The 25,127-nt window shown below is 46.2% G+C and overlaps 1 protein-coding gene across 4 annotated transcripts in view; it reads left to right on the plus strand.

The window, feature by feature from the left end:
* The window catches only part of ENAH (ENAH actin regulator), a 70,257-nt gene that overhangs the window by 17,011 nt on the left and 28,119 nt on the right, over positions 1 to 25,127 (plus strand). For all 4 annotated transcript variants that reach the window (XM_084868698.1, XM_084868697.1, XM_084868700.1 and 1 more), the window contains 2 exons: positions 13,515 to 13,680; positions 17,050 to 17,227. In XM_084868698.1, coding sequence (XP_084724824.1) covers positions 13,515 to 13,680; positions 17,050 to 17,227 — 344 coding nt within the window. The remainder of the gene's footprint in view (positions 1 to 13,514; positions 13,681 to 17,049; positions 17,228 to 25,127) is intronic.

Here is a 25,127-nt window from a genome sequence, read left to right on the forward strand (position 1 = left end):
GGAGAACATTTTCATGGCTGGGAAATTATAGTCCTTGGTTTTTAGAAAGGATCCGATGACTTTCTTTGGAAACCAGGAAAGGAAAGATGTGTTATGCTATGACGTAGGATTGTTTTGTTAAAAAAAAAACCCCACACAACTCCTGCCGATGATGCTTTGGAAAGAAATGTGTCCAAAAATGGCATAGCATATTTATTTAAAAAAAATTTTTTTTTTGCTAGTACATAAAGAAACACTGAGAGGGAAGGCATAATGGATAATTCAAGTTGTGTACGTAGGCTGGAATTTGTGCTTGAGATTTTTATAGTTTTAGAATGTATATCCTTTAGGCTTTCTGATGCCTGTCTGTGCAAATGTGTTTGAGATTTGTGCTTGAGATTTTTAAAAAATATATATATTTATTGATTTTTTTTACAGAGAGGAAAGGAGAGGGATAGAGAGTTAGAAACATCGATGAGAGAGAATCATCGATCCGCTGCCTCTTGCACACCCCTTACTGGGGATGTGCCCGCAACCAAGGTACATGCCCTTGACCGGAATCGAACCTGGGACCTTTCAGTCTGCAGGCTGACGCTCTATCCACTGAGCCAAACTGGTTTCGGCTGTGCTTGAGATTTTATAGTTTTAGAATGTATATCCTTTAGGCTTTCTGATGCCTGTCTATGCAAATGCGTTTGAGATTTGTGCTTGAGATTTTATAGTTTTAGAATGTATATCCTTTAGGCTTCTGAGCAGTCTGCACATGCGATTCTGCATCCCTTTTCCAGCCCCGATGGGGTTAACGGTGGCCTGGCAGAGCCAGAAAGGAGTCCTGTGCTGTTTCAGGCTGCAGAACCTTGTTGCTACGCAACCGGCATTGCCAGTCAGCGTAGGGTATGGCAAATTGGTATTCTCCGGCTCTTTCCACCGCACGCTCATTCTGTAATCCGAGAGAAGTGGTTTCGAGCTATTTTGCAAGTTTTTTATTTTTTTTATTTTAAAAATGGGCATTTAACGATTTTCGCTGCTTTTTTTGGGTCACGGGTTACGCTTCGAAGGGGCTGAAAGCCGCTTTGCTCTGTTTGCAGAAGGCACAGCACGGTGCTGTGTTCGGAGGGAAAAAGGGTTTTATAGATCTGTGTCCAAGCTGCTTCAGGTTTAGGGCACTCGCTTTATTCTGTTACTGTAGGAAGGGCGCGATTGCCAGCTTCCCAACAAGGGCAGTTTTGTTTGGAAATTCAGGTTAATCTGGACATCCGAGCTAGATGACCATAGCAACCATGAATTATTTTGAAATTTATTTGGAAAAGTGCAGAGCCAGGATCCCTTAACTGGTGACGATGAATTTTTATAGGAATCCGAAACTTATAGAGTTTTCTGTGGAAGCCTGTAGTTTACTTTCTTTTTAAAAAAAATATATTTTATTGATTTTTTTACAGAGAGGAAAGGAGAGGAATAGAGAGTTAGAAACATGGATGAGAGAGAAACATCGATCCGCTGCCTCCTGCACACCTACTGGGGATGTGCCCACAACCCAGGTACATGCCCTTGACCGGAATCGAACCTGGGACCCTTCAGTTCTCAGGCCAAGGCTCTCACCACTGAGCAAAACCGGTTTCGGCTATAATTTACTTTCTTTCAGGAGAACTTAAAATGTTTTCCTAGCGAGTGGGTGATGGATACAACATAAAATTGACCGTTTTAACTGTGTGTAAGTGTCCGGTTCTGTGGCATTCAGTTTGTTGACATGGTTATGTAACCATCATCCCTGTCTGTCTCCAGAAAGGAGTAAGGAGCCTGTAGCAGCTAGTTAGGGATGTAGTCTCGGCCAGTGGTCGGCAAACTCGTCAGTCCACAGAGCCAAATATCAACAGGACAACCGATCGAAATTTCCTTTGAGAGCCCAATTTTTAAAACTTCAGCTTCTTCTTTTTTAAAAAATAATATATTTCATTGATTTTTTTTACAGAGAAGAAAGGAGAGGGATAGAGCATTAGAAACATCGATGAGAGAGAATCACCGATCAGCTGCCTCCTGCACACCCCCACTGGGGATGTGTCCGCAACCACTGTACATGCCCTTGACCGGAATCGAACCTGGGACCCTTCAGTCCGCAGGCCGACGCTCTATCCACTGAGCCAAACCGGTCTCGGCATAAACTTCAGCTTCTTCTAACGCCACTTCTTCAACATAGACTCGCCCAGGCAGTGGTCTTTTGTGGAAGAGCCACACTCAAGGGGCCAAAGAGCTGCATGTGGCTCTCGAGCCGCAGTTTGCCGACCACTGGTTTAGGCTCCCTTCGAAATGCTTTAGATAAATTGATTAAACTTCATCTTTATAACAACCCCGTAAGGTGAGTACTTGCGTTATGTCACCAATGAGAAGACGGAGAGGAACACGCAGTAGTCACATGAGTGGGCCCAGAATTCTCGGGAATTGCTCTTTCTGTCTAGTGGGTAAGAAGAATTTCAACAGTATTTTTTTTGTAGCTTTACCCAAGTAAAGTGAACACACGTGAACTGTGGTTTTGAATTTCGAATGGATTTCGTTTGGCCTGTCATAGTTTAGACACTTTTCTCTCTCTAAATATCGGAAAAGGGTACCCTTTGTATTTTATGGTATGGCTAATGAAAGGATAAACTTTACGGCTCATCATATAGAAAGGATTTAACTCCCCTTTTCAAGTATGTTTCAGGGCCATTTTTCCTGTTGGTTTTTCCATTAGTGTGTGTGGAGAAGGCAAATGATTTTCCGGTAGTTTCATACAAATACCCTGAGTGGCCAGACTATGACGATCTCTGAACGCATAATAATCTGGCCACTCAGTGTGTGTGTGTGTGTGTGTGTGTGTGTGTGTGCGTGTGTGTGTGTGTGTGTGTGTATTAGAGGCCTGGGTGCATGAATTCGTGCATGGGTGAGGTCCGGCCAGCCTGGCCAGGGAGAGGGGACATGGGCAGTTGGCCGGCCTGCCTGCTGGCTGAACTCCTGGTCGAGGGGACAATTTGCATATTAGCCTTTTATTCTATAGGATGGACACTGAGTGGCCAGATGATGATGCGTTCAGAGATCACCATCATCTGGCCACTCCGTGTGTATAGGAACTGCAATGGGGCGCCATCAGAAGTCTATTATTTTCTGAGTTCATGCTCTTTTGCTCTGGCTGGTGTGGCTCAGCTGGTCGGAGTGCCATTCCCTACACCAAAAGGTGGCAGGATTGAAAGGGGGGAAAAGCAGTATACGGTGGCCTTTGAACTTGCAGTCGATGGCTTTTTGCTAACGCTGCTTGACACAGCATCTTTATCCCCACTTTTAACTAAAGATCTTCTCCCAGCTCCCAATATTCCGGTAGATCTAATACCTTGAGACCCTTGGTCTTCGATCTTTCCTGAATTGATACCCTCCCATCTGGCTCAACCAGACTAACGCTATGGCAGTCTGTTTGCTTTTCATTCCTCTTCACAGTTTAAAAAAAAAAAAAAAATGTTTCCTCCTTATATTTTCGTGTATCTCTATATGCATTTGATTATCCTCTGTGCATTTTTTGCCGCGTTCACATGGTATAGTTTGCATTTTCTGTGCTTTAAAAAAAAACGGATCAGAATTTTATTAGTTGCATATTTCACTGTAATTTACCCATTTTCTTTTAAGTGGCTATTTACATGGCTTAAAGTGATTCTGTGTAATGAGTAATGCTTTCATGAACCCAAAGGGTTTTTTCTGTTTTGTTTTTTTCTTTTCCTCCTAATTGCAGACTAATTTCCTTTAGATTTCCAGAAATAGTATTAGGTCTCTGAAGAAACAAAAGCCAGTTTTAAAAGCTCTTGACTTGCCCTAGCCGGTGTGGCTCGGTGGGTAGAGCATCGGCCTGCAGACTGAAAGGTCCCAGGTTTGATTCCCGGTCACGGCACCTGCCTTGGTTATGGGCTTGATCCCCGGTGGGGGGGCGTGCAGGAGGCAGCCGATCAAGGATTCTCTCTCATCATGGATGTTTCAGTCTGTCTCTCTCTCTCTCCCTCTTCCTTCCTCTCTGAAAGCAATAAAATCATATTTTAAAAAATTAATTAAGCTCTTGAGTCCTATTGCCAGAAGCTTCCCAAAAGTGTGTGGTCCCAGCTGGCATACACGGGGTGTCTCTCTCCCCACAGCCAGTAGCTGCAGAGCCTGCTTGGATGCTGACCTTCCAGTCCAAGAAGTGGTGACTTCTGGTCCTGCTGGGACTTGTAGCCCGAATTCCACCTCGAGGGATGACTGGATGGGCCCGGGTTGAGAGAATGAAGGCCTGGCTACCCGCTTTCCTGCTGCTTACACTGCTTTATTATTATTTTAAAATATATTTTGTTGATTTTTTTCTACAGAGAGGAAAGAAGAGGGATAGAGAGCTAGAAACATCGATGAGAGAGAAACATGCATCAGTTGCCTCCTGCACCCCCAACCCCCCCCCCCCCCCCACTGGGGATGTGCCCGCAACCAAGGTACATGCCCTTGACCGGAATCGAACCCGGGACCCTTGAGTCCGCAGGCCGACGCTCTATCCACTGAGCCACACTGGCTCTGGCTTAAACCGCTTTTTAAGTTAGTTCTGTGTTGATGCAGTCGCTGCTCAGGTGGGGTTTCGTGTGACATATTTTGGATGCATGCTGGCATCGGGGACAAAGCAACGTGTGTTTTCAAACGCCATTCCCCGTGGACGCCAGGGCGGGCCTGTCCTCCCCCTGCCCCTGGGCTCCCTGTGGGGTGGAGGCGGCTGAAACCAGGTTCTATGCCTCCTTGTAGCCTCAGCCACGGTCACACCTTTTTAAAAAATATATATTTTATTGATTGTGATACAGCCATCTCTCCATCTCACAACGAACGCCTTCAGTAAACATTGCCAGTGTCTGTTTTGTAAATAATGTAAATAATGTCGTGTTTGCTCACTCCCTTTCCCTGGTAGTCTGCCATTTAGGTTCCTCCCTGTCCGTCCTTCCTTAGGGCTGCTTCCCAGAAGGGGAAATAAGAAAATCGGGCAAAGATATGAATTATTTATTAGCGGTGACCGAAACAGCGCGCCTAATGGATTGCTTTTGGTTTCTTTTCCGATGAGAAACCCGTGTGTGGAGAGTGCTTCCTTGTATCCTGGCCTGGAGTGAAGGATGACAGTATCTGTTTCTGAAAAAGTACAGAAACCCCCCCCCAAAAAACCCCAAATGCATGGTGGGTAAAATACATATAACCTAAAAGGTGGAGCGCACAGATGCAGTGACGGTACGTCCATTCACCCAGGTGGTAGGGTTCCGGGCTCAGGCTGCTCAGGTCCGAACCCTGTCCTTTCATGGCTTAGCGCAGGGGTCTGCAAACTGCGGCTCGAGAGCCACGTGTGGCTCTCTGACCCCTGCGTGTGGCTCTTCCACAGAATACCACGTGTGGGCGCGCACGGACAGGGCGATCGGAACTTCGCGGCCCACATGCAGAAGTCGGTTTCCGGCTCTCCGAAGAGATTTCCATCGTTGGGACCGTGGATATTTGGCTCTGATGACTCATGAGTTTGCCGACCCCTGCCCTAAGAGATGGTGGTGGTTGTTTTTTTCCCAAAAGGAAAGAGACGAGGAACTCCTGTATTTTTTATACCTACCCCTAAAAAGGACCTGTTTTTACGTTTCTCCGTTCATTTAGCAGAATAACGGTTGTTATTATTTCGCTGCGTGTGCACTGTTCCTAGAATCTCTGTTGGCCTCCACACAAGTATTTGCTTATTAGAAGTTTCCAGCCGGAATAGACAGTCCTGGGAAGAAGGCTTTGCATCGTGTTTTGTAGTTGGATCAATACAAGGTAGAGTCAGACGGACCCCTTAACACTGCGTGCGAGTGTCTGTCTTTTAATAAACATACTCTCAGCCTAGCCCGTGGGTAGCCAGCGCATGTCTGTGGTGAACGTGGAGGCATCAACATAGCAGTTCCCTTCCTTTCTGAAACGGAAGCTTGATAGTAGAGGTAGTGGTAAGCTTCAGCTTTGGAGAAAGAAAAGCAAGGCTATTTATTGGACGGTATGCCTTTCTGGATTTTCTCTAATTTGGAGTCTTCCTATAGCATTGAAAATAATTTCGTAGAAGTTGCAGATGACCATCTCTTAAATAGCTTCGTTATAATTTTAATAGCATATAAGCTACCTTTTCAGCATGTACCTTGAACAGTGATAAAGAGCTCTATGTGGCCCTGGCCAGTTTGGCTCAGTGGATAGAGCGTCGGCCTGCGGACTGAAGGGTCCCTGGGTTCGATTCCGGTCAAGGGCATGTATGTGCCTTGGTTGCGGGCACATCCCCAGTGGTGGGTGTGCAGGAGCCAGCTGGTTGATATTTCTCTCTCATCAATGTTTCTAGCTCTCTATCCCTCTCCCTTCCTCTCTGTAAAAAAACAAAAACAAAAAATCAATAAGATATATATTTTATAAATAAAAAATAAAATAAAATAAAAGGTAGCAGGAGACTTTTGCAGCTAAGTGGCTTAGGAGGGCAGCCAAGGAAAGACAACTAAGCGGCTCCAGAAAAGAATCTTTCTCCATTAAAGCTGTGGGACGACCGAGAGCTGTGTCATGACCTTGAGAAAACTGTAGTTTCTAAATTTTTTAGCCAAAGAGACTATCCCCTTTAGCCGTCGGGAAATCATCGTAAAAAGAACCCTTCAACTATCGTGGCACGCATCCCGTATCTCGAGGAAAAGAAAAAGGATAGTTCCCCAAATTACAGTGCAGCCATAACCATGGTTATTCATTTTTTTTTTTTTTTTTTAATGAATCGCATTACCCATCGATTCGAACGTCGCCTTCTGCTGCTAAATGACTTCTTGAACATGAGCTGGGCTGCGTGTGCGTTGTTCAGCCCCGTTCCTTTTCACCGGCAGATGAGGCTTGCGTACATGCTTTTGAACCCTGTATTTTTATTTTTATTTTATTTATTTATTAATTTATTTTTAATATATTTTATTGATTTTCCACAGAGAGGAGGGAAGAGGGATAGAGAGCTAGAAATGTCGATGAGAGAAATATCGACCAGCTGCCTCCTGCACACCCCCCACTGGGGATGTGCCCGCAACCAAGGTACATGCCCTTGACTGGAATCGAACCTGGGACCTTTCAGTCCGCAGACAGACGCTCTGTCCACTGAGCCAAACCGGTTTTGGCCGGACCCTGTATTTTTAGACGTGCTGTTAGCATCACACAGCTGCTGCCCGGAGATGTATGCGAATTAACTCCGGGAAATAGGATCAGGAGGGAGGGGCCCGAGCCAGCTGAGCGGCAGCTGCCCTGGAAAGAAGAGAGGTTAAGCCAGCCGGTGAGCAGATGGGCAGGCACGCCATGCTTGAGATGGTTCTGCAGTCCTGCCTTCGTTTAGGTATTTCTTTTCTTTTTCTTTTAAACTATATTTTTTGTTGATTTCAGAGAGGAAGGGAGGAGAGAGAGAGAGAGAGAGAGAGAGAGAGAGAGAGAGAGAGAGAGAGAGAGAGAAACATCAGTGATGGGAGAGAATCATGGATCAGCTGCCTCCTGCACACCCCGACTGGGGATCGAGCCCGCAACCCGGGCCTGTGTCCTCGATCAGAATAGAACCCGTGGCCCTTCAGTCTGCAGGCTGATGACGCTCTGTCCACTGAGCCACACCAGCCAGGGCCGTTACAGTCGATTTTAACGATGTGCCCCTGACCGGGAATCGAACCTGGGACCGATCAGTCCTCAGGTCGACGCTCCATCCGCGGAGCCACACCGGCCAGGGCCGTGGGGGTCGATTTTAATGATACAAATGCCGCCGGAGCAACAGAGGCCCCGTGCGCTGCTCGAAGATGCCCTCATTCAGAGAAAAACAAAAAGCAAACCCACAGAAGATGGCAGGGACGCACCCCCTTTTACAGCCGTTTAAGAACGGCTGCCCTTGGACTTTGAATCTGGCAGTGGGCCCGAGGAGCGATGTGATATTTCTGCATTTCTAGCCTCGCCTCAACTTTTTTTTTGGTTTATTCTCACCCGAGGATATTTTTCCCCCCATTACTTTTTAGAGAGAGAGAGCAGAAGGGAGGGAGGGAGAGAGGGAAGGAGAGACAGACAGACAGACGTACGGATGGACGGACAGGCAGGCAGACAGATACTGATCATTGATTGGTTGCCTCTCGAGCATGCCCCCTACCGGAGGCGAGGGTGCGGGAATGAGCCTGCAACCCAGGTACGTGCCCTTTGACCCCCTCGGTTCCAGGGCCGGCGCTCTAACCATTGAGCCACCCAAGCCCAGGGTTCGCCTCGACTTTTACTGCGTGCACACACTCTGTCCGCTTCTTTTTTTTTTTTTTTCCCCACTCCCCACGTTTGACGTTGTATTTTGTTCTGCAGCTGTTCCACCGGCTTCTCCTTAAGGCAGGCTGAAAAGAGAGTGGTTTCAGCCGAGACCCTGCGGGAACAATGGGTGTACTCGGCAGGTGGCAGCCAGCAAGCGGCCCTAGCTGGCTAATCACCCCACTTTGCTGGTAACATTAAAAAAAAAACAAACACAGCACGGAGGCCTTCCTCGGCAAGCAGCTTTTCTTTAAAAATAAAAAATAAAAAATAAAATAAAAAATAAATAAAATAAAATAAAAGGCAGTAATTACCATTCTACCTTGTCTGAACATTTGGTAGGAGTACAAGACCTTCCCCATCGCCGTGAGTGCAGGGAGGTTTGCGTGTGGCTGAGGACGGAGAATAAGGAGAATAAAAGCAGGCTGCTGGGTTTTCCCCTCCCGACGAGGGCCCTGGATCATCGTGTTCTCAGCACACTGCCCCGAGTGCGTGCACCAGACACCGCGTGTGCGCGGTTCCGAGACCCCGCTCCGCTTTCATCCTGCGTGTTCCCGTGTCCGACTGCCCGCTGTTCATACGTGCTCTTTTTTAAAAAAAAATATATTTTATGGATTTTTTTACAGAGAGGAAGGGAGAGAGAGAGAGAGCTAGAAACATCGATGAGAGAGAGAGACATCAGCCAGCTGCCTCCTGCACACCCCCTACCGGAGATGTGCCCGCAACCAAGAGGCAGCTGATCGATGTTTCTAACTCTCTATCCCTCTCTCTTCCTCTCTGTCAAAATTCAATAAAATGTATTAAAAGAAGAAGAAGAAGAAGAAGAAGACGACGTTTAAGTTCACAAAATGTGGCTGTCCGAGGAAATCCCAATTGTCGTCCTGTTGATATTTGGCTCTGCTGACGAATGAGTTTGCCGACGGTTGGTCTGGTTCTTAGGATTGGTTGGGGCTGGTTTGTGCCGAGGGGGACCTGGTGTTCCCGGCCCGGTTGGACGAACTATATTTGGGAAAAGAGGCGGCGAGAGCCGCGCTGCCCCAGCGGGAACGGACAGGCTGTTTTTCTCGCAGGGCAGAATCTCACCACCTCATAGCGTCGCTCTGAGCGGGAGCTGGCAGCCGTCGAGCGTGGACCGTCGCTGCCAGGCGATATAAATAATCTGGCCAGGAAGCACGCACGTCCAAGAAACGCTCTCGGAAAATGATGGGTTTCCCTCGGGATGATGGGAAAACCAGGCTTGTTTTCCCGCCAGCGGCTATTTTTAAAGCAGGAGCAGCCTCCGTTGGTAATGAGCGTGGTTTCGCTCGGTATCCAGTGTACCTGAGTCTCACATGCGTAGGTGTCTCAACTTTAAAAAAAAAAAAAAAATTATATATATATATATATATATATATATATATATATATATATATATATTATTGATTTTTTTACAGAGAGGAAGGGAGAGGGATAGAGAGCTAGAAACACAGATGAGAGAGAATCATCGATCAGCTGCCTCTTGCACACCCCCTTACTGGGGATGTGCCCGCAACCAAGGTCCATGCCCTTGACCGGAATCGAACCTGGGACCTTTCAGTCCGCAGGCCGATGCTCTGTCCACTGAGCCACACCGGTTTCGGCTTTATCGATTTTTTTTACAGAGAGGAAGGGAGAGGGATAGAGAATTAGAAACACCCATGAGAGAGAATCATCGGTCAGCTGCCTCCTGCACACGCCCGACTGGGGATGTGCCCGCCACCAAGGCACATGCCCTTGACCGGAATCGAACCTGGGACCTTTCAGTCCGCAGGCCGACGCTCTAACCACTGAGCCACACCGGTTTCGGCTAGATTGCATGTTGAGGCCGGTTTGTGATCTCGGGTTAGAAACGCTTACGAGGCAGCTGTCTAGGTGGGTTTGGCGCGTGGGAGACGCCAGTGGGAACTTTGGAACAGATTTCGGCTGCACACTGTGCGCGGGACCGGTCCCGGTGGCGGTGGGTGTGCTGCTAAGCGGCGGGAGGGGATGGGGAGGGATTCCTCCCTCCGCCCCGTACACACGGTCACGCTCAGCCACGCATCGTCTCCCGCCCGTTCAGCCGAAAACCCGCGGGCGCGGATCGGAGTGAGTGCGGGGGAACAGAACACGCTTTGCCCGTCTTTCGTCTTCTCGTTCACGGAGCTGTGAGCGCGTGTGTGAGGTTACAACGTTCCTGTCCCGGGTGGGAAGTCGGGGAATAAATTAGCTCCTTTGTGGAGGGAAGGCTGCTCGGGAGTTCACCTCCCCATCCTACTCCCGACAGTTAATGGTGAAAAATTTAACACGGGAGGACCGTGGGAAGCTGTATTCACTAAAAATCTGTACAGTCACAGCCTTGATTCTGTATTAACAATTGAAGATTCATTAAAAAATATATATTTTATTGATTTTTTTTTTTTTTTTTTACAGAGAGGAAGGGAGAGAGACAGAGAGTTAGAAACATCGATGAGAGAGAAACATCCATCAGCTGCCTCCTGCACACCCCCGACTGGGGATGTGCCCGCAACCAAGGTACATGCCCTTGGCCGGAATCAAACCCAGGACCCCTCAATCCGCAGGCCGACGCTCTGTCCACTGAGCCAAACCGGTTTTGCCTGACGATTCTTGCTTTATCACATATCTAACCACACACACACACACACACACACACACAACTTATTTACCCTGATGCACTTATTTTCATTTATTTATTTCTTTTTCTTTTTTAAAATATATTTTATTGATTTTTTACAGAGAGGAAGGGAGAGAGATAGAGAGCTAGAAACGTCAGTGAGAGAGAAACATCGACCAGCTGCCTCCTGCACACCCCCTACTGGGGATGTGCCCGCAACCAATGTAAATGCCCTTGACCGGAATCGAACCCGGAACCCTTCAGTCCACAGACCGACACTCTACCACTGAGCCAAACCGGTTTCGACCCTGATGCATTTATTATGCTGTCCAGAAGCGCTGGAGCAGCTGGGGTGGGGCAAAATGCCTGCGTGGTCACAACAACGCAGGTGTCTCACCCAGCCCCTGGCTGCTCGGTGCCTGTGTGTGCAAATGAACCCTCCCTCTTTGCTGGGTTAATTAGCATACTCACTCCTGATTGGCTGGTGGGCGTCGCGGAGGTACGGCCATTTAGCCTGTTACTCTTGTATTAATGTAGATGATGATGATGATGATGATGATGATGATTATTATTATTAAAGCCATTTCGTATTTCTTAGAAACTTGAGTGATAGGTAACTGTGTGGTCTCCATGGGAGACTTTGCCTTCCTACACATTTGGAACGCCTGCCTCCCAGATGGTCTTGCCTCGCGGACAAGCGTGTGTGCTGCCGTTGTTTGTGTCTGTTGTTTGTCAGCGACATTCACAGTGTTTCCCTGCGTCCCTCCCTCTGTGCGCCGTGACAGCACCTCCTTGTTACTAGCCAGCGGCTTTCCGCTTCCTTCTTATTTACAAGCTTTTTTTGTTTTGTTTTGTTTTGTTTTGTTTTTCACGAAATAGAAAAGGAGAAAAGCTAGTTAGTATTTCGTAAACGTGCCTGATAGCAGAAGCCCCCGTATCTCATGGGACCTGTACTGGCCATAGCGGCGGTGGGTTAACGGAACTCGTTCAGGTTTGATGCCCTTAAAAGGGACACAGACCTTTGCCTGCGTTCGCCTGCTTTACACCGTCCGTGTTCATCCTAAAGCTGCTTTTCCTGTTCGCCCGGGGATGAGAAACCCACGTTATTATTTTTTTTTCTTTCCTAAAGTGATGCCCGTCTCTTAGCTCCAAAGTTTCAGCGTTGGCTTCTGTAACGCGGAGAGAGAACGTGAGGCCTGAGAGAGAACGTTAGACCTCCTTTTTATATTTGTCCCACAGTTTATTTATTTATTTAAAAAAATTTTTTTTAAATAAATTATTTTTAAAAATATATATTTTATTGACTTTTTACAGAAAGGAAGAGAGAGGGATAGAGAGCCAGAAACATTGACGAGAGAGAATCATCGATCAGCTGCCCCCTAAACACCCCCCCTGGGGATGTGCCTGCAACCAAGGTACATGCCCTTGACCGGAATCGAACCCGGGACCCTTCAGTCCGCAGGCCGACGCTCTATCCACTGAGCCACACCGGCTTTGGCTGTCCCACAGTTTTTTTTTAGAGACCCCACCTTTATTAGGAACTTGCTGGAACATTCACTTCCTTTCATAGAAGTTCTGTATACCCACATGGTGTGCGTCTGTAGGATGTTTCAATGGCACAGTTACCAGCACAGCCTTGATGTTGGATCCAGGTCTCGATAGGTAGGATTGCATTTGATGGAGTCAGGCACTGAATGAGTGTTTAAAGCTTTGACAGGTAACGATCAGTGAGTGACGGCTTTGAAAGGAAGTTGCTATTTCCAAAGTCTCGCCTTGATTGCGACCTCGATACATGGCACCTCCCGGAATAGCCGAGCCGTCCTCAAAATGTGCTTGACCGCCAGGACGCTTCCCTCCGCTGGGTACCGGAGGAAATAGAATTTGGCGATGAAACCCGTTCAGGAAATTCGATTGTAGTCAGGAATGAGTTACTGGACCAAGTCACAGAATTGTAATGCCACGTGTTGTGGTCGTTATATTTTTAAACAGCCACCTCTCTCCAGCCTTCGGATGCCATAGTTTATTTCTTTCTATTTTAATTTTTAAAACAATATGTATTTCATTGATTTTTTTACCGAGAGGAAGGGAAAGGGACCGAGCCATTGTTCCCTTGTGGTTTCTAGCACCTAATGGTGGAGGGACTGCGAGTCGGCCAGCTCCGATTCATACGGCGCTGTGGGCCACGGAGCCTACAGTGGTGCCTCGCATAACGAACGCCTCGCACAGCGAACTTTGGGCAGGTTTTTCATGAAACCATTGGCCAAAAAGCAGAAAATGGATGAAGATGTGCAAGGTTCGGTAGACTCTACTTAGTCTGCCTTAAAATTAAAAAAATGTGTGTTTTTTTTTAAAAAAATTATGTTTTTAGATGTATCTAAATAAAAATATGTCATCTTAGCATATTTTTATTTATGTCATCTTAGCATATTTTATGCTACAGAACGAATTATTTTTTTAACATGTATTGTTATGGGAAAACGCTTTTCACATAACGAACTTTTCGCATAACAAACTTGCTCCTGGAACAAATTAAGTTCGTTGTGTGAGGCACCACTGTATTTTAAACGTCTCATGTTTGCTCTTTTTCTTTCCCCTCTGCTCGTCCTAACAGCGAACAGAGTATCTGCCAGGCACGCGCGGCTGTGATGGTTTACGACGATGCCAATAAGAAGTGGGTGCCGGCCGGCGGCTCCACGGGGTTCAGCCGAGTCCACATCTACCACCACACGGGCAACAACACCTTCCGCGTGGTGGGCAGGAAGATCCAGGATCACCAGGTGAGCGCCCGGCCGGCGGCGATCCCCAGGCCGTCTTATCTAAGATGACCAGACGTCCCGCTTTTGGCGGGGCAGTCCCACTTTTTAACCATTGGTCCCGCGTCTCACGGCGTTTTAAAAAAAAGTCCCGATTTTTGGAAGGACCAAAGACCGGCACGGGTGGGCGGGGGCTGCGCGATTTCACGCGCTGGGCTTCTAGTTTAAAAATAATTATAAAGCCGAAGCCGGTGTGGCTCAGTGGATAGAGCGTCTGCCTGTGGACTGAAAGGTCCCGGGTGGGAAGTGTGCAAGAGGCAGCTGATCGATGTTTCTCTCTCATCATCGATGTTTCTGACTCTCTATCCCTCTCCCTTCCTCTCTGTAAAAAAAAAAATCAATAAAATATATTAAAAAAAATAATAATTATAAAGACGCCTGCACAAGGCAGGCAATTTCCAAATGAAAACATTGAGTTTGTTTTTTTAAAATATATTTTATTGATTTTTTTACAGAGAGGAAGGGGGAGAGAGAGTTAGAAACATCGATGAGAGAGAAACATTGATCAGCTGCCTCCTGGCATACCCTGCTACTGGGGATGTGCCCGCAACCAAGGTACATGCCCTTGACTGGAATCGAACCTGGAACCCTTGAGTCCGCAGGCCAACGCTCTATCTACTGAGCCAAACCGATTAGGGCGAAAACATTGAGATCTTTATCCATAAGATAAGTAAGCTGTTCGGTGACTTTATAGTTTTTGACAAATAGAGTGTTTTTAAAAATGTTTGTAAATTTGGAAACACTTCTAAATAATCCGCAACACTCATACGAAAGCATTCTGAAGATTAGAAAATGTTTAGAAAGAAAGTCGCTTAGCCCTGAGTGACAAGATCTTATATATAGGAACCTGTGGGATGTCTAAGCTGTCCTTCGCTGGGCAAAATCCTAATGACATATAATGAGCTTAAGGGGGAAGCAGAAGGAAACACTAAGAATAAATAGAACTTGTTAACACAGAAGCTGCCCTACTGAACAGAAAAATTGGCAGCATCAAGCAGGAAAAAACAAAAGTTATAAATAAACAATATTAGGATTGGAAAAGAGATGTAGATATACTGAGAAAGTAAGTTAGGGGAAGATATTTCGAATAGCTTTATGCCCATCACCAGTCAGGGCACCTTGTGTCAGTTTTGAAAGAGGAGACTGAGAAACTAAGCAGGTTTGGGGCCGAGTCAGGGGACTAGGAGAGCCGGCATGGAGTGAGGCCCTGCGAATGAGGGAGGTTAGCCTCACAGGCCATGAGAGGAAGGGAGACGGAATGGTTTGGGACCCAGAGTCCCTCCCATATGTTGGGGAGAAGTTTGACCCAGAATTAGACCGGCCCTCTTAGCCCCGCCACCATCATTTCCGTTACTTCTGGATGAAGGTGATTTAAGACTGTCCACTACCCTAGCTGTTTGCCAGAAGCCAATGTACATTTTCCCCGGGAGGGTTTTGGGGAAAATATCATCATCGTAGGCATCAACATTTCCTTAAAATTGTCCACATGCAGTGTCTGGCACTCAGTCAGAATACCCAGGCACACGAGGGGAGAGGAGAAAGGAACAGCAACAGACAGACAGGCCCCTGGGATCTAGTTAATGGAACGATCAGGAAGTGACTGTAAAATAACGGCGCTTAGTACATTCAAGGAAATACAAGACAGATTGAGGATTTCAGCAGAGAACTAGATCCTTGAAAAAAAAAAAAAAGAACAAAATGGAAATTTAAGGCCTGGGGCTGGGATGGGTTGGAACAGATGCAGGGGGAACAAAGGGGACATATAATACTTTCAACAATAAAGATTTAAAAAAAAAAAAAAATCAGCTGAAACCGGTTTGGCTCAGTGGATAGAGCGTTGGCCTGTGGACTGAAAGGTCCCAGGTTCGATTCCGGTCAAGGGCATGTACCTTGGTTGCGGGCACATCCCCGGTGGAGGGTGTGCAAGAGGCGGCTGATCGATGTCTCTCTCTCATCTATGTTTCTATGTCTCTATCCTTCTCTCTTCCTCTCTGTAAAAAAAAAATCAATAAAATATATATTTTCTAAAAAATAATAAATCAATAAATCAAAATATAAAATAACTGCTGTTAACTCAGAGATGGTGTTTTTTTTTGTGTGTGTGTGTTTTTTTTTTTTTTAACAACCCATTAGGAATAGCTAAAAAGAATTAGTAAACCGAAATAGAGGTCAGGAAAAAAAAAATTCAGCCTGAAGCTAAGATAATCAGAGAGAAATATGTAATCCACGAGGAGTGTAGGGGAGACATAAGGAAATACAGTGAGAAAGTGTGTAGAGTCTGTGCAGTCAGTCCCCGAGGAGAGGGGAGACGGGGGCAGGTCAGGGACTGAGGAGAGAATGAACACGCATTTTCAAAAGGGATGGAATCAGTATCAAGAAAACCCTGTAGAAACCCCATCGTGTTGAAATTGTAAACGAAATCCAAGGAGAAACTCTCCAGCTGTCCTTGGACATCCGATACCTTTCAAGTGGCAACCGTCAACGGTCAGCTGACTTCTCCATAGAATCCAATCCAGCGCTGGGAGGCAGGGAGCTTCAAATGACTGTAAGGAAGTGAGTGACCACGTAACATTTCCTACCTAACACAAATATTCTTCAAAAAATGAGGGTGAGCCGAAACCAGTTTGGCTCAGTGGATAGAGTGTCAGCCTGTGGACTGAGGGGGTCCCTGGTTCGATTCTCGTCAAGGGCATCATGTATCTCGGTTGCGAGCACATCCACAGTGGGGACTGTGCAGGAGGCAGCTGGTCGATGTTTCTCTCTCATCGATGTTTCTGACTTTCTATCCCTCTCCCTTCCTCTCTCTAAAAAAAAAAAAACAAAAAAAAAACAATAAAATATTTCTTTTTAAAAAAAAAAAAATGAGGGTGAAATAAAGATACTTCCTGACAGAAGGAAAAATGGAAAGACTTTCTCACCAGATCTACAGTGGAAGAAATTCTTCAAGTTCAAAAAAAAGGTCCCAACAGAAGCTTGAGGAGGGCAGAGGACTTAAAAAGCACCAGAAAGCATATAAGTGTTGATCGTATGGACTGTACAAAACTAAAAATAGTGCTTTATGGGGTGTAAAATACACGGAGAATGGAAATCCTATACAATAAAAGTCTAATATGCTAATTGACGGAATGGTAGATGGTGGAATGACTGGTTGCTATGATGTGTGTTGACCACCAGGGGGCAGACGCTCGACACAAAAGCTGCCCCCCTGGTGGTCAGAAGCGGTGCCACAGCGCTAAGGGTGAAGGAGTGAATACTGCTTCAATCAGGATTTTTGACTTGGTGGGTGTTGCCATGTGTCAGCTTGACTCTAAATAAAGAATTACTGTCTTTCAGGTGGTGATCAACTGTGCCATTCCTAAAGGGTTGAAGTACAATCAAGCTACACAGACCTTCCACCAGTGGCGAGACGCTAGACAGGTGTACGGTCTCAACTTTGGCAGTAAAGAGGATGCCAATGTCTTTGCAAGTGCCATGATGCATGCCTTAGAAGTGCTGAATTCGCAGGAAGCAGGTAAGGGGCCCGCGGTTGACTTGTTTTCTTGAGCTGAAGTGCCGTCCCTTCGTTCACACAGACCTTTTCTGACCAACTTGTAAATCACGCATGTATGTGAAGTTATTCTTGAACGTCTCGTGTTCTTTGCAGAGATGCGGACTTTTTATTGGTGGATGTAAAGATGGATTCTGGAAGGATAGTTGTATGAGTTTGGTTCATTGGTCTTTTTTTTTATCATATATTTATTGATTTCAGAGAGGAAGGGAGAAGGAGAGAGAGAGAGAGAGAGAGAGAGAAACATCCATGATGAGAGAGAATCATGGATTGGCTGCCTCCTGCACGCCCCATACTGGGGATTAAGCCCGCAATCCAGGCATGTGCCCTTGGCCGGAATCGAACCTGGGACCCTTCAGTCCACAGGCTGATGCTCTATCCACTGAGCCAAGCCGGCTAGGGCTTCATTGGTCATTTTTAAAGGCTTTCGTTGGAAAGCGACCTAGTTCTGTTCCTCCTCCTGTAGAACCTCAACTTCGGTTGCAAGGACGAGGCCCAGAGACGATGCAGTAATCAGAATTATGCCCATTTGTCTTCACCTCAGATTTTATGAAGAGACCCGTGGTTTCTGAAGCATGTTTTTTAGCCACTACGGAGGCCTTGAACCTCAAGTAGAACGAGGTCCCCTGCATCCCAGTCATGAACAATTTGATTCTGCAAGTTGTTTCACAATTTTAGGAGCGCCCTCAGGTGGTATTAACTGTGAATTGCATCTCCCCTGACTACATGATGGTTAGACAGCAATGTAGAAATAAATAACTTAATAAAAAAAACCCAAACCTTTAGGTTTTAAGACTGTATATGTGTCAGAGAGGGACTTTATTTTTGTTTAAAGAACAGAAAAAAGAAATACACCAATGTATTTGTTCTCTTTGGGGAGATCACTTTTATTATCAGCAAACAAATGTTATATATAAAACAATGACAACTGTGATGACTCTCGCCTGCACCGTGTATTTCATAGTGACCCATAGGACATAAATATTCCATGAACAAAATGTACGTATTTTTAAAGGAATGACTTCTATACTCAGTTGACATTTTGTGGAAGGCAGAGAATTTCGAAACCCGTTACAGACGCATTCAATTTTATTTATTCCTTCCCTTGTTGTAAAAAGGATAGAAACTTCCAGCCCATTTACTAATTTATTTCAAATGTGAATTTCGCTGCAAGAAGACATTTTTGGAAGCTTGCTGGGAGTCACGTGTTGTGCCTATCGATGATTTATATTAGATCTCCTTTGAGCAAATTAACATCTCTATGAATAATTTGTGCACAGCTCTCATATGTTATCTGGTTTGAGAAGATAAGTGACTGAACTTCTCCTGGTTTGTCTGTAAGCCCAGAAAAATAGCATAGAAACGTCTGCACGTACGCAGTCTTGTGTGTAGACGACCGGAAGTCACTACGGATCCTACAGGCATCAATATTGGATCAGCCTTCTGTTGTAGAATTGCTTTTCTGTCGCCCTCGTGTTATCATGGGGAAGAACCTAGAATTTAGTTCTTCATATCTTAACTACATAGTGAAAAAAATTAAAGGATCGAAGTTTAATCAGTATATGCATGACCGTCGTATTTGGTTTTTCCGTGTCTGGAACAAGGTAGCTTTTTAATTTCTAAACCTTCAGAAGAGTATTCACTACTATTAGGAGCGAAGTGTTACTGATATAAAGTAGTTAAAATTGTTTAGTCGTCAGTTGTTTTTTAACCAAATGGAAAGGGTTGTTTTTGTTTTTGTTTTTAATCAGGATGGAGTAATACAGTTGTGCTTTCAACATGAACATGCTAATGCATGTTTTTTTTTCCCTCTGGCCTTGATATTTTTAAGTTAATGAGTCTTAATGGGGAGAGTCTCAATTACATTTCTCTGTGATTTCTACGTTGTACGACATTCGGCAAATGGGAAAATCACCCACCCTCTTACTGGCTACACAAACATTTTGAAAAGGCAAAAAAAAAAAAAATGTTCTAGATTCTTAGGTTATTTGGAGCCACAGGGCCCTGCTCTGTCGCAACCTCAGCCTGTCCTACTGTGTGCTGAAGACAGAGAGAGAGGGGGGGGGTGAAGAAGTTGGTCCATCCTTGTCATCTCCGTGAGTCATGGCCCAAGTTCCGTGGTCGGCAAACTGCGGCTCGCGAGCCACATGTGGCTCTTGGGCCTCTTGAGTGTGGCTCTTCCACAAAATCCACTTGGCCTGGGCGAGTCTATGTGGAAGAAGTGGCGTTAGAAGACGTTGAAGTTTAAAAAACGTGGCTCTCCAAAGACATGTCAATAGTTGTCCTGTGGATCGTTGGCTCTGTGGGCTCATGAGTTTGCCGACCCCTGGCCCAGGTCATTGGCAAAGAGGCTTTTGGATCCATAGCTGTTTCATGAGAGAAAACAAAGCCGTGGGTGGGCGTTTTTCATAGTCTGATCTCTTTAGAAAATGACGTTTCCTGAATTACTGTAGGTGAAACACTAATTTCTGATTAAAAAAAAAAAAATTTGTATTGATTTCAGAGAGGAAGGGAGGAGAGAGAGAGAGAGATAGAAACATCAGTGATGAGAGAGAATCATTGGTTGGCTGCCTCTTCCAAGCTCCCTACCAGGGATCCAGCCCACAGCCCTGGCCTGGGCCCTCGACCGGAATCGAACCCCGGGGGGACCCTTCCATCTGCAGGCCGACGACGCTCTATCCACGGAGCGTCTATCTAAACCAGCCAGGGCTGGTTTCTGATTTCTGCTGCCATTCGCTGGTTTGGAAGTGGAGGCCTGGGAGGAGATGGATGCTAAGAATCAGAACGGTCCTTGGGGAAGGACTAGCGTTTTTCTGTAAGTCTCCATGGAGTAGGTGAGGTCTGCGCTGTACCCCAGGCTGGTCTTGCAGGCCCCCTCCCACCCACCTACACAAACTTACCGAGATCTGGGCCCTCGCACCGCTGTTGGCTTTGGGCTCCCGGCCAGTCCCTGGCTAAGGCCACCCATTGTCCGCCTGCCAAAGCCAAGTTCAAAGAGGTGATCCTCCGCGTCTCCTCCCTGAACAAATACCCCGTTTCCCCGAAAATAAGACAGTGTCTTATATTAATTTTTGCTCCCAAAGATGCGCTAGGTCTTATTGTCAGGGCATGTCTTATTTTTCCATGAAGAAGAATACGGTACACATTTATTGTTAAATGAAAAGAAAGGAAACTTATTGCCTGTGTACGGTACGGCAGTACGGTTGTTGTCAACACAAACCAGACAAACTGTGAATCCTACAGTATCAAGAATTTACTCATTTATTCCATGACAATCATGTCATCGTCTTCTGGAACATCATCCTAACAATCCAATTCCTGAATTTCCTGGTGAATTTCTTGGGACTCCGTTTCTTTCAGAATCAGTGGACCAAATCTCTCACGTTTAGCAATAGCATTCTGAGACAGAGCCTGGAGGGGGGGCGGGCTTATTTTCGGGGGGGAGGTGCCTTATATTTCTCTCAGAAGGAAACCTGTAAGTAGGTCTTATTTTCGGAGGATGTCTTATTTTCGGGGAAACATGGTAACAGGCCCAACACGTCTGCGACCAGAAGCAAGAGAAACACTTGCTCGTGGCGATGAAGCAGCTGCAGATACTCGCCTCTCCTGCTTCTTCGCGTCTTCCCGCTTTCTAAAACCACTTCCTTTTTCATAGCCAATGCTGCTTTTTATTGTGTTACGAGGGGGTCGCGTCCATATTGCCCATTGAACGTTGGTTGGTCCTTCTTGGTGATTTTCAGACTTTTTAAAAAAAAAAGTCACGGGCACTTTTGTTCCAAGAATGTTTTCAGAAGTTGGGTGCATAAAATAGGGAGAGACAAAAAGGGGGGGTTCTCTGGGTGATGGGAGGGTGTGGGGGGGAGTCCATGGCCACTGAGGCACGTGGGCGTCTCCAGAGCAGGATTAGAACACCACCAACCTATCTTTTTATTATTATTATTATTATTATTATTATTATTATTATTTTACCAAAACCAATAATTCCCCAATTCTCTCTCCCTCACTCCCTTCCTCCCTAAATCCTCTAAATCCTCAAACACGTTCTTTATTTATTTTATTTTATTTTAATAAATTTTTATTGTTTATGTTATTACAAATGGTCCTTCCCCCCCCCCCCCCCACCATTGCTCTCCTCCACCAGGTTCCCACCCCACCCTCTGCCCTTTCCCTACCCCCCAATGTCCTCATCCATAGGTGCACACTTTATGTTCAGTCTCTTCCCACATCCCCCTCTCCCCTTTTCCCCAAGAATCGTCAGTTCACTCCCCTTCCATAACTCTGATTCTATTATATTCAACAGTTAATATTGTTCATCAGATTTTTTTTTTAATTTCCTTGGTTTTTAGATTCACTTGTTGATAGTTATGTATTTGTTGTTCATAATTTTTATCTTTATTTACTTTCTCTTCTGAAAGAACCCCCTTCAGCAATTCATATAATTCTGGTTTGGTGTTGATGAACTCCTTTAGCTTTTTTTTATTAGTGAAGCTCTTTATCTGGCCTTCGATTCTGAGCTCAAACATGTTCTTTAATAAAATGAATGAAAAAGCAGTGTCCTTTGGGCTCCCCATGCTGACCTTTGCCAGGTGCTCCATACGCGGTTACTGTTTCCATCTCTCAGGGAAAAAGGGTGGGTGGCAGACCTGTTTGCGTTGGCTTTGTTTTTTAACTCGCTGCGCAGTCGCCGAACAGCCTGGAAAGTACAGGAGGTACCAACTCCAGTGAGCTATATTTGGCATTTAAGAAACAAAAATCACATGTTGGACCATTTTTGTATTTTTGTATTTTTTTAGGAGCTGAAGTAGTGTTTTTCCTTTCATACCAAATGCTCCCAGTTTATCTGTTTCCTTTTGCCTAATGGAGCGGTGGGCTAGATTTTGAACAAGCGCATTCAGAAGGCTTTGTTCAGACTGACATTTGGGATTCCTGTGTTATTTATCCGGTACATGGAGAGCCATGGTGCAGGTGACAGGGAAGGGTTACGTAGATTATAAAGCCCGTCCTTGCAGTGATGGGTAGCATGGTTTGCACCATGCTTCATTTTGGAAAAGGTGGACGTCATTTGAAGACAGGAAATGATTTAAAAAATATATATATATTTTTATTGATTTTCTTACAGAGAGGATACTCTTACAGATGTTCCTATCTGAAGGGTCCCGGGTTTGATTCCGGTCAAGGGCATGGACCTTGGTTGCAGGCACATCCCCAGTGGGGGGTGTGCAGGAGGCAGCTGGTCGATGTTTCTCTCTCATCGGTGTTTCTCTCTATCCCTCTCCCTTCCTCTCTGTAAAAAAAAATCAATAAAAATATGTTTTTAAAAAAACCCAGAAAACAAACAAAAAAAACTATTATAAAATTTTAAATATTTTTAATTTCACAAAGTGCACGTGGGCCCCGTCGCTTTAGACAGAAGTTGCTTCTCGGTGTGGCCGGGGAGGGGGTGCCTGAGCTCGGGTGCGGTGAGCGGGAGGAGGAGGGCCGGGCGCCAGGGCTCCCACGGAGAGGCAGGCTCTGTGCTGGTGTAACTGGGACAGGCTGGTCCTCCGGGCCCGGCCTGAATGGACGGGCATTCAGAGCCTGGCCTTGGCAGCGCCTCTGGCTTCCTTCCCGCCGAGATGCTCGCCTTCCCGGTCTCCCCTCCCTTCCCTCCCTCCCCTGGCCTTCGGAGGGCCCCGGGCCGGCTCTGCGTCCTCGCCCACACTGTCACGGTCACGGTCACGTTGGCGTTGTCAGCGGAGGCACTTCCTCCGCCCGCACATCCAGTTCTCTCCTCGGAAACCGGAGCCGCTCGGAGCTCCGCCTGACCAGCACTCCGGTCCCAGCGCTGCGTTCTGTTCTGTTTGTTCTCCGGGGGAAGGCAGTCTGGTGCTTCTGGTGGTGCTTCTCCCGAAAATGGAAGCAGAGAGGCTGAGAGACACAGAGAGGTCAATTCTGCTAAGGTTTTCTGGAATGGGGAGGGGAAAGGCATGGAGATCCCTTTCAACGTGGTGGTGTCATCACAGCACAACACTCTATTATTCTTATTCTTTTCTTATTCTTTTTTTTTAATATTGATTTTTTACAGAGAGGAAGGGAGAGGGATAGAGAGCTAGAAACATCCATGAGAGAGAAACATCCATCAGCTGCCTCCTGCACACCCCCTTCTGGGGATGTGCCCTCAACCAACGTACATGCCCTTGACCGGAATCGAACCCGGGACCCTTCAGTCCATAGGCCAACGTTCTTTCCACTGAGCCAAACCGGTTTCGGCTATTCTTCTTCTTTTTGAGTTTTTCTTCTAAATATAAATAGTTATGTAGTATATATACTGAGTGGCCAGATGATGATGATCTCTGAACGCATAATCATCTGGCCACTCCGTGTATATCCTATATAATAAAAGGCTAATATGCAAATGGTCCCCTCGACCAGGAGTTCGACCAGCAGGCAGGCCGGCCAACCGCCCATGTCCCCTCCCCCTGGCCAGGCTGGCCGGACCCCACCCATGCACGAATTCATGCACTGGGCCTCTAATATGTATGCGTGTGTGTGTGTGTGTGTGTGTGTGTGTGTGTGTATTTATTTGCATGCACTGGGCCTCTAATAAGCACACACACAGATCATAATAATCTGGCCACTCAGTGTATATATGGTATATTCATAATACAGGATACATGGTATCCCCAAGAAAATGCTTACACACTTTAACAGCTGCTAACTCAATTAAAAAAAAAAAAAAAGATTGAGCCAAAACCAGTGTGTCTCAGTGGATAGAGCATCGGCCTGCGGACTGAATGGTCCCGGGTTCGATTCCGGTCAAGGGACATGGACCTTGGTTGCGGGCACATCCCCAATAGGGGGTGAGCAGGAGGCAGCTGACCCATGATTCTCTCTCATCGATGTTTCTGACTCTCTATCCCTCTCCCTTCCTCTCTATAAAAAAAATCAATAAAAATATATTTAACAAATAAAAAGAAAGAAAGAAAGAAAGAAAGAAAGAAAGAAAGAAAGAAAGAAAGAAATGAACCCCCAGTGCAGGACTCTTGCAAGGTGAGGGGAGCTGATGGCGATGGCCGTCTTTCCTTCTCCTTCGGTCTAATGTACATACATAGTCAACGCTGTGTTTTTGATACACGATCCTCCGTTCCTGTGTTTCTCTAGGGCTTGTCCTGCTTTATCTTGGTCCGAAGCCAGTTTCAGAGGGCTCTCTTAAAGGGAGAAAGAAAAAAAAATGCCCTTTCTCGGTGAAATGTGAGCTCCGTGGACCGTGGATGCTGACGCGCATTCTGCGGGGTGGCCACCTTGCTGAGCTGGCTTGTCTGCATGGGGGACCCTCTTTCCCCAGGTCCCACCCTCCTCCCTCGCATCGATAGAAGCAGGAAATGCTGTTAGCAGCGATGAATAATTTATATCTCTGGGAAATGCCAACTGCGGGAGAATCCAAGCAGCCCTTCTCGGGGTGATTGAGATCAGTATTTGTCTCATTTGGGGAGAAGTGAAAGTGGTGGAAGGAAGGTGCTGAGAGAGAGAGGACCAGACTCAAGCATGGCCCGTGCTGGTGTCCACTGGGACAGGATTGGGAGTTTCTGGTTTCACATGGCTTGTCTCATGCAGTAACCATGGTGGTGTCCCTGCCTGGTGGCCGTCGGCAGCTGACTTTTTTTTTTTTTTTTTTTTTTTTGCCAAAATGATCGGTGATGGAGCGTGGTCCTTTCTCTGCTGCCAGAGACGAGACCACGTCTCGGGTTTTTCTTGTAAGTTTTTATATTTTTTGCCTTTCCGTTCCCCTCTCCCCATGAAACGTGAATGAAAGGGACCGAAAGGAGGTAAAACTTGAAGACCAGCAGGCACGTTGATTTTGTAGAGGCTTTGTAGGGGTAGACGT

This window comes from Pipistrellus hanaki, assembly GCF_964339955.1.
Source record: "Pipistrellus hanaki genome assembly, chromosome: 20".
NCBI lineage: Eukaryota > Metazoa > Chordata > Mammalia > Chiroptera > Vespertilionidae > Pipistrellus > Pipistrellus hanaki.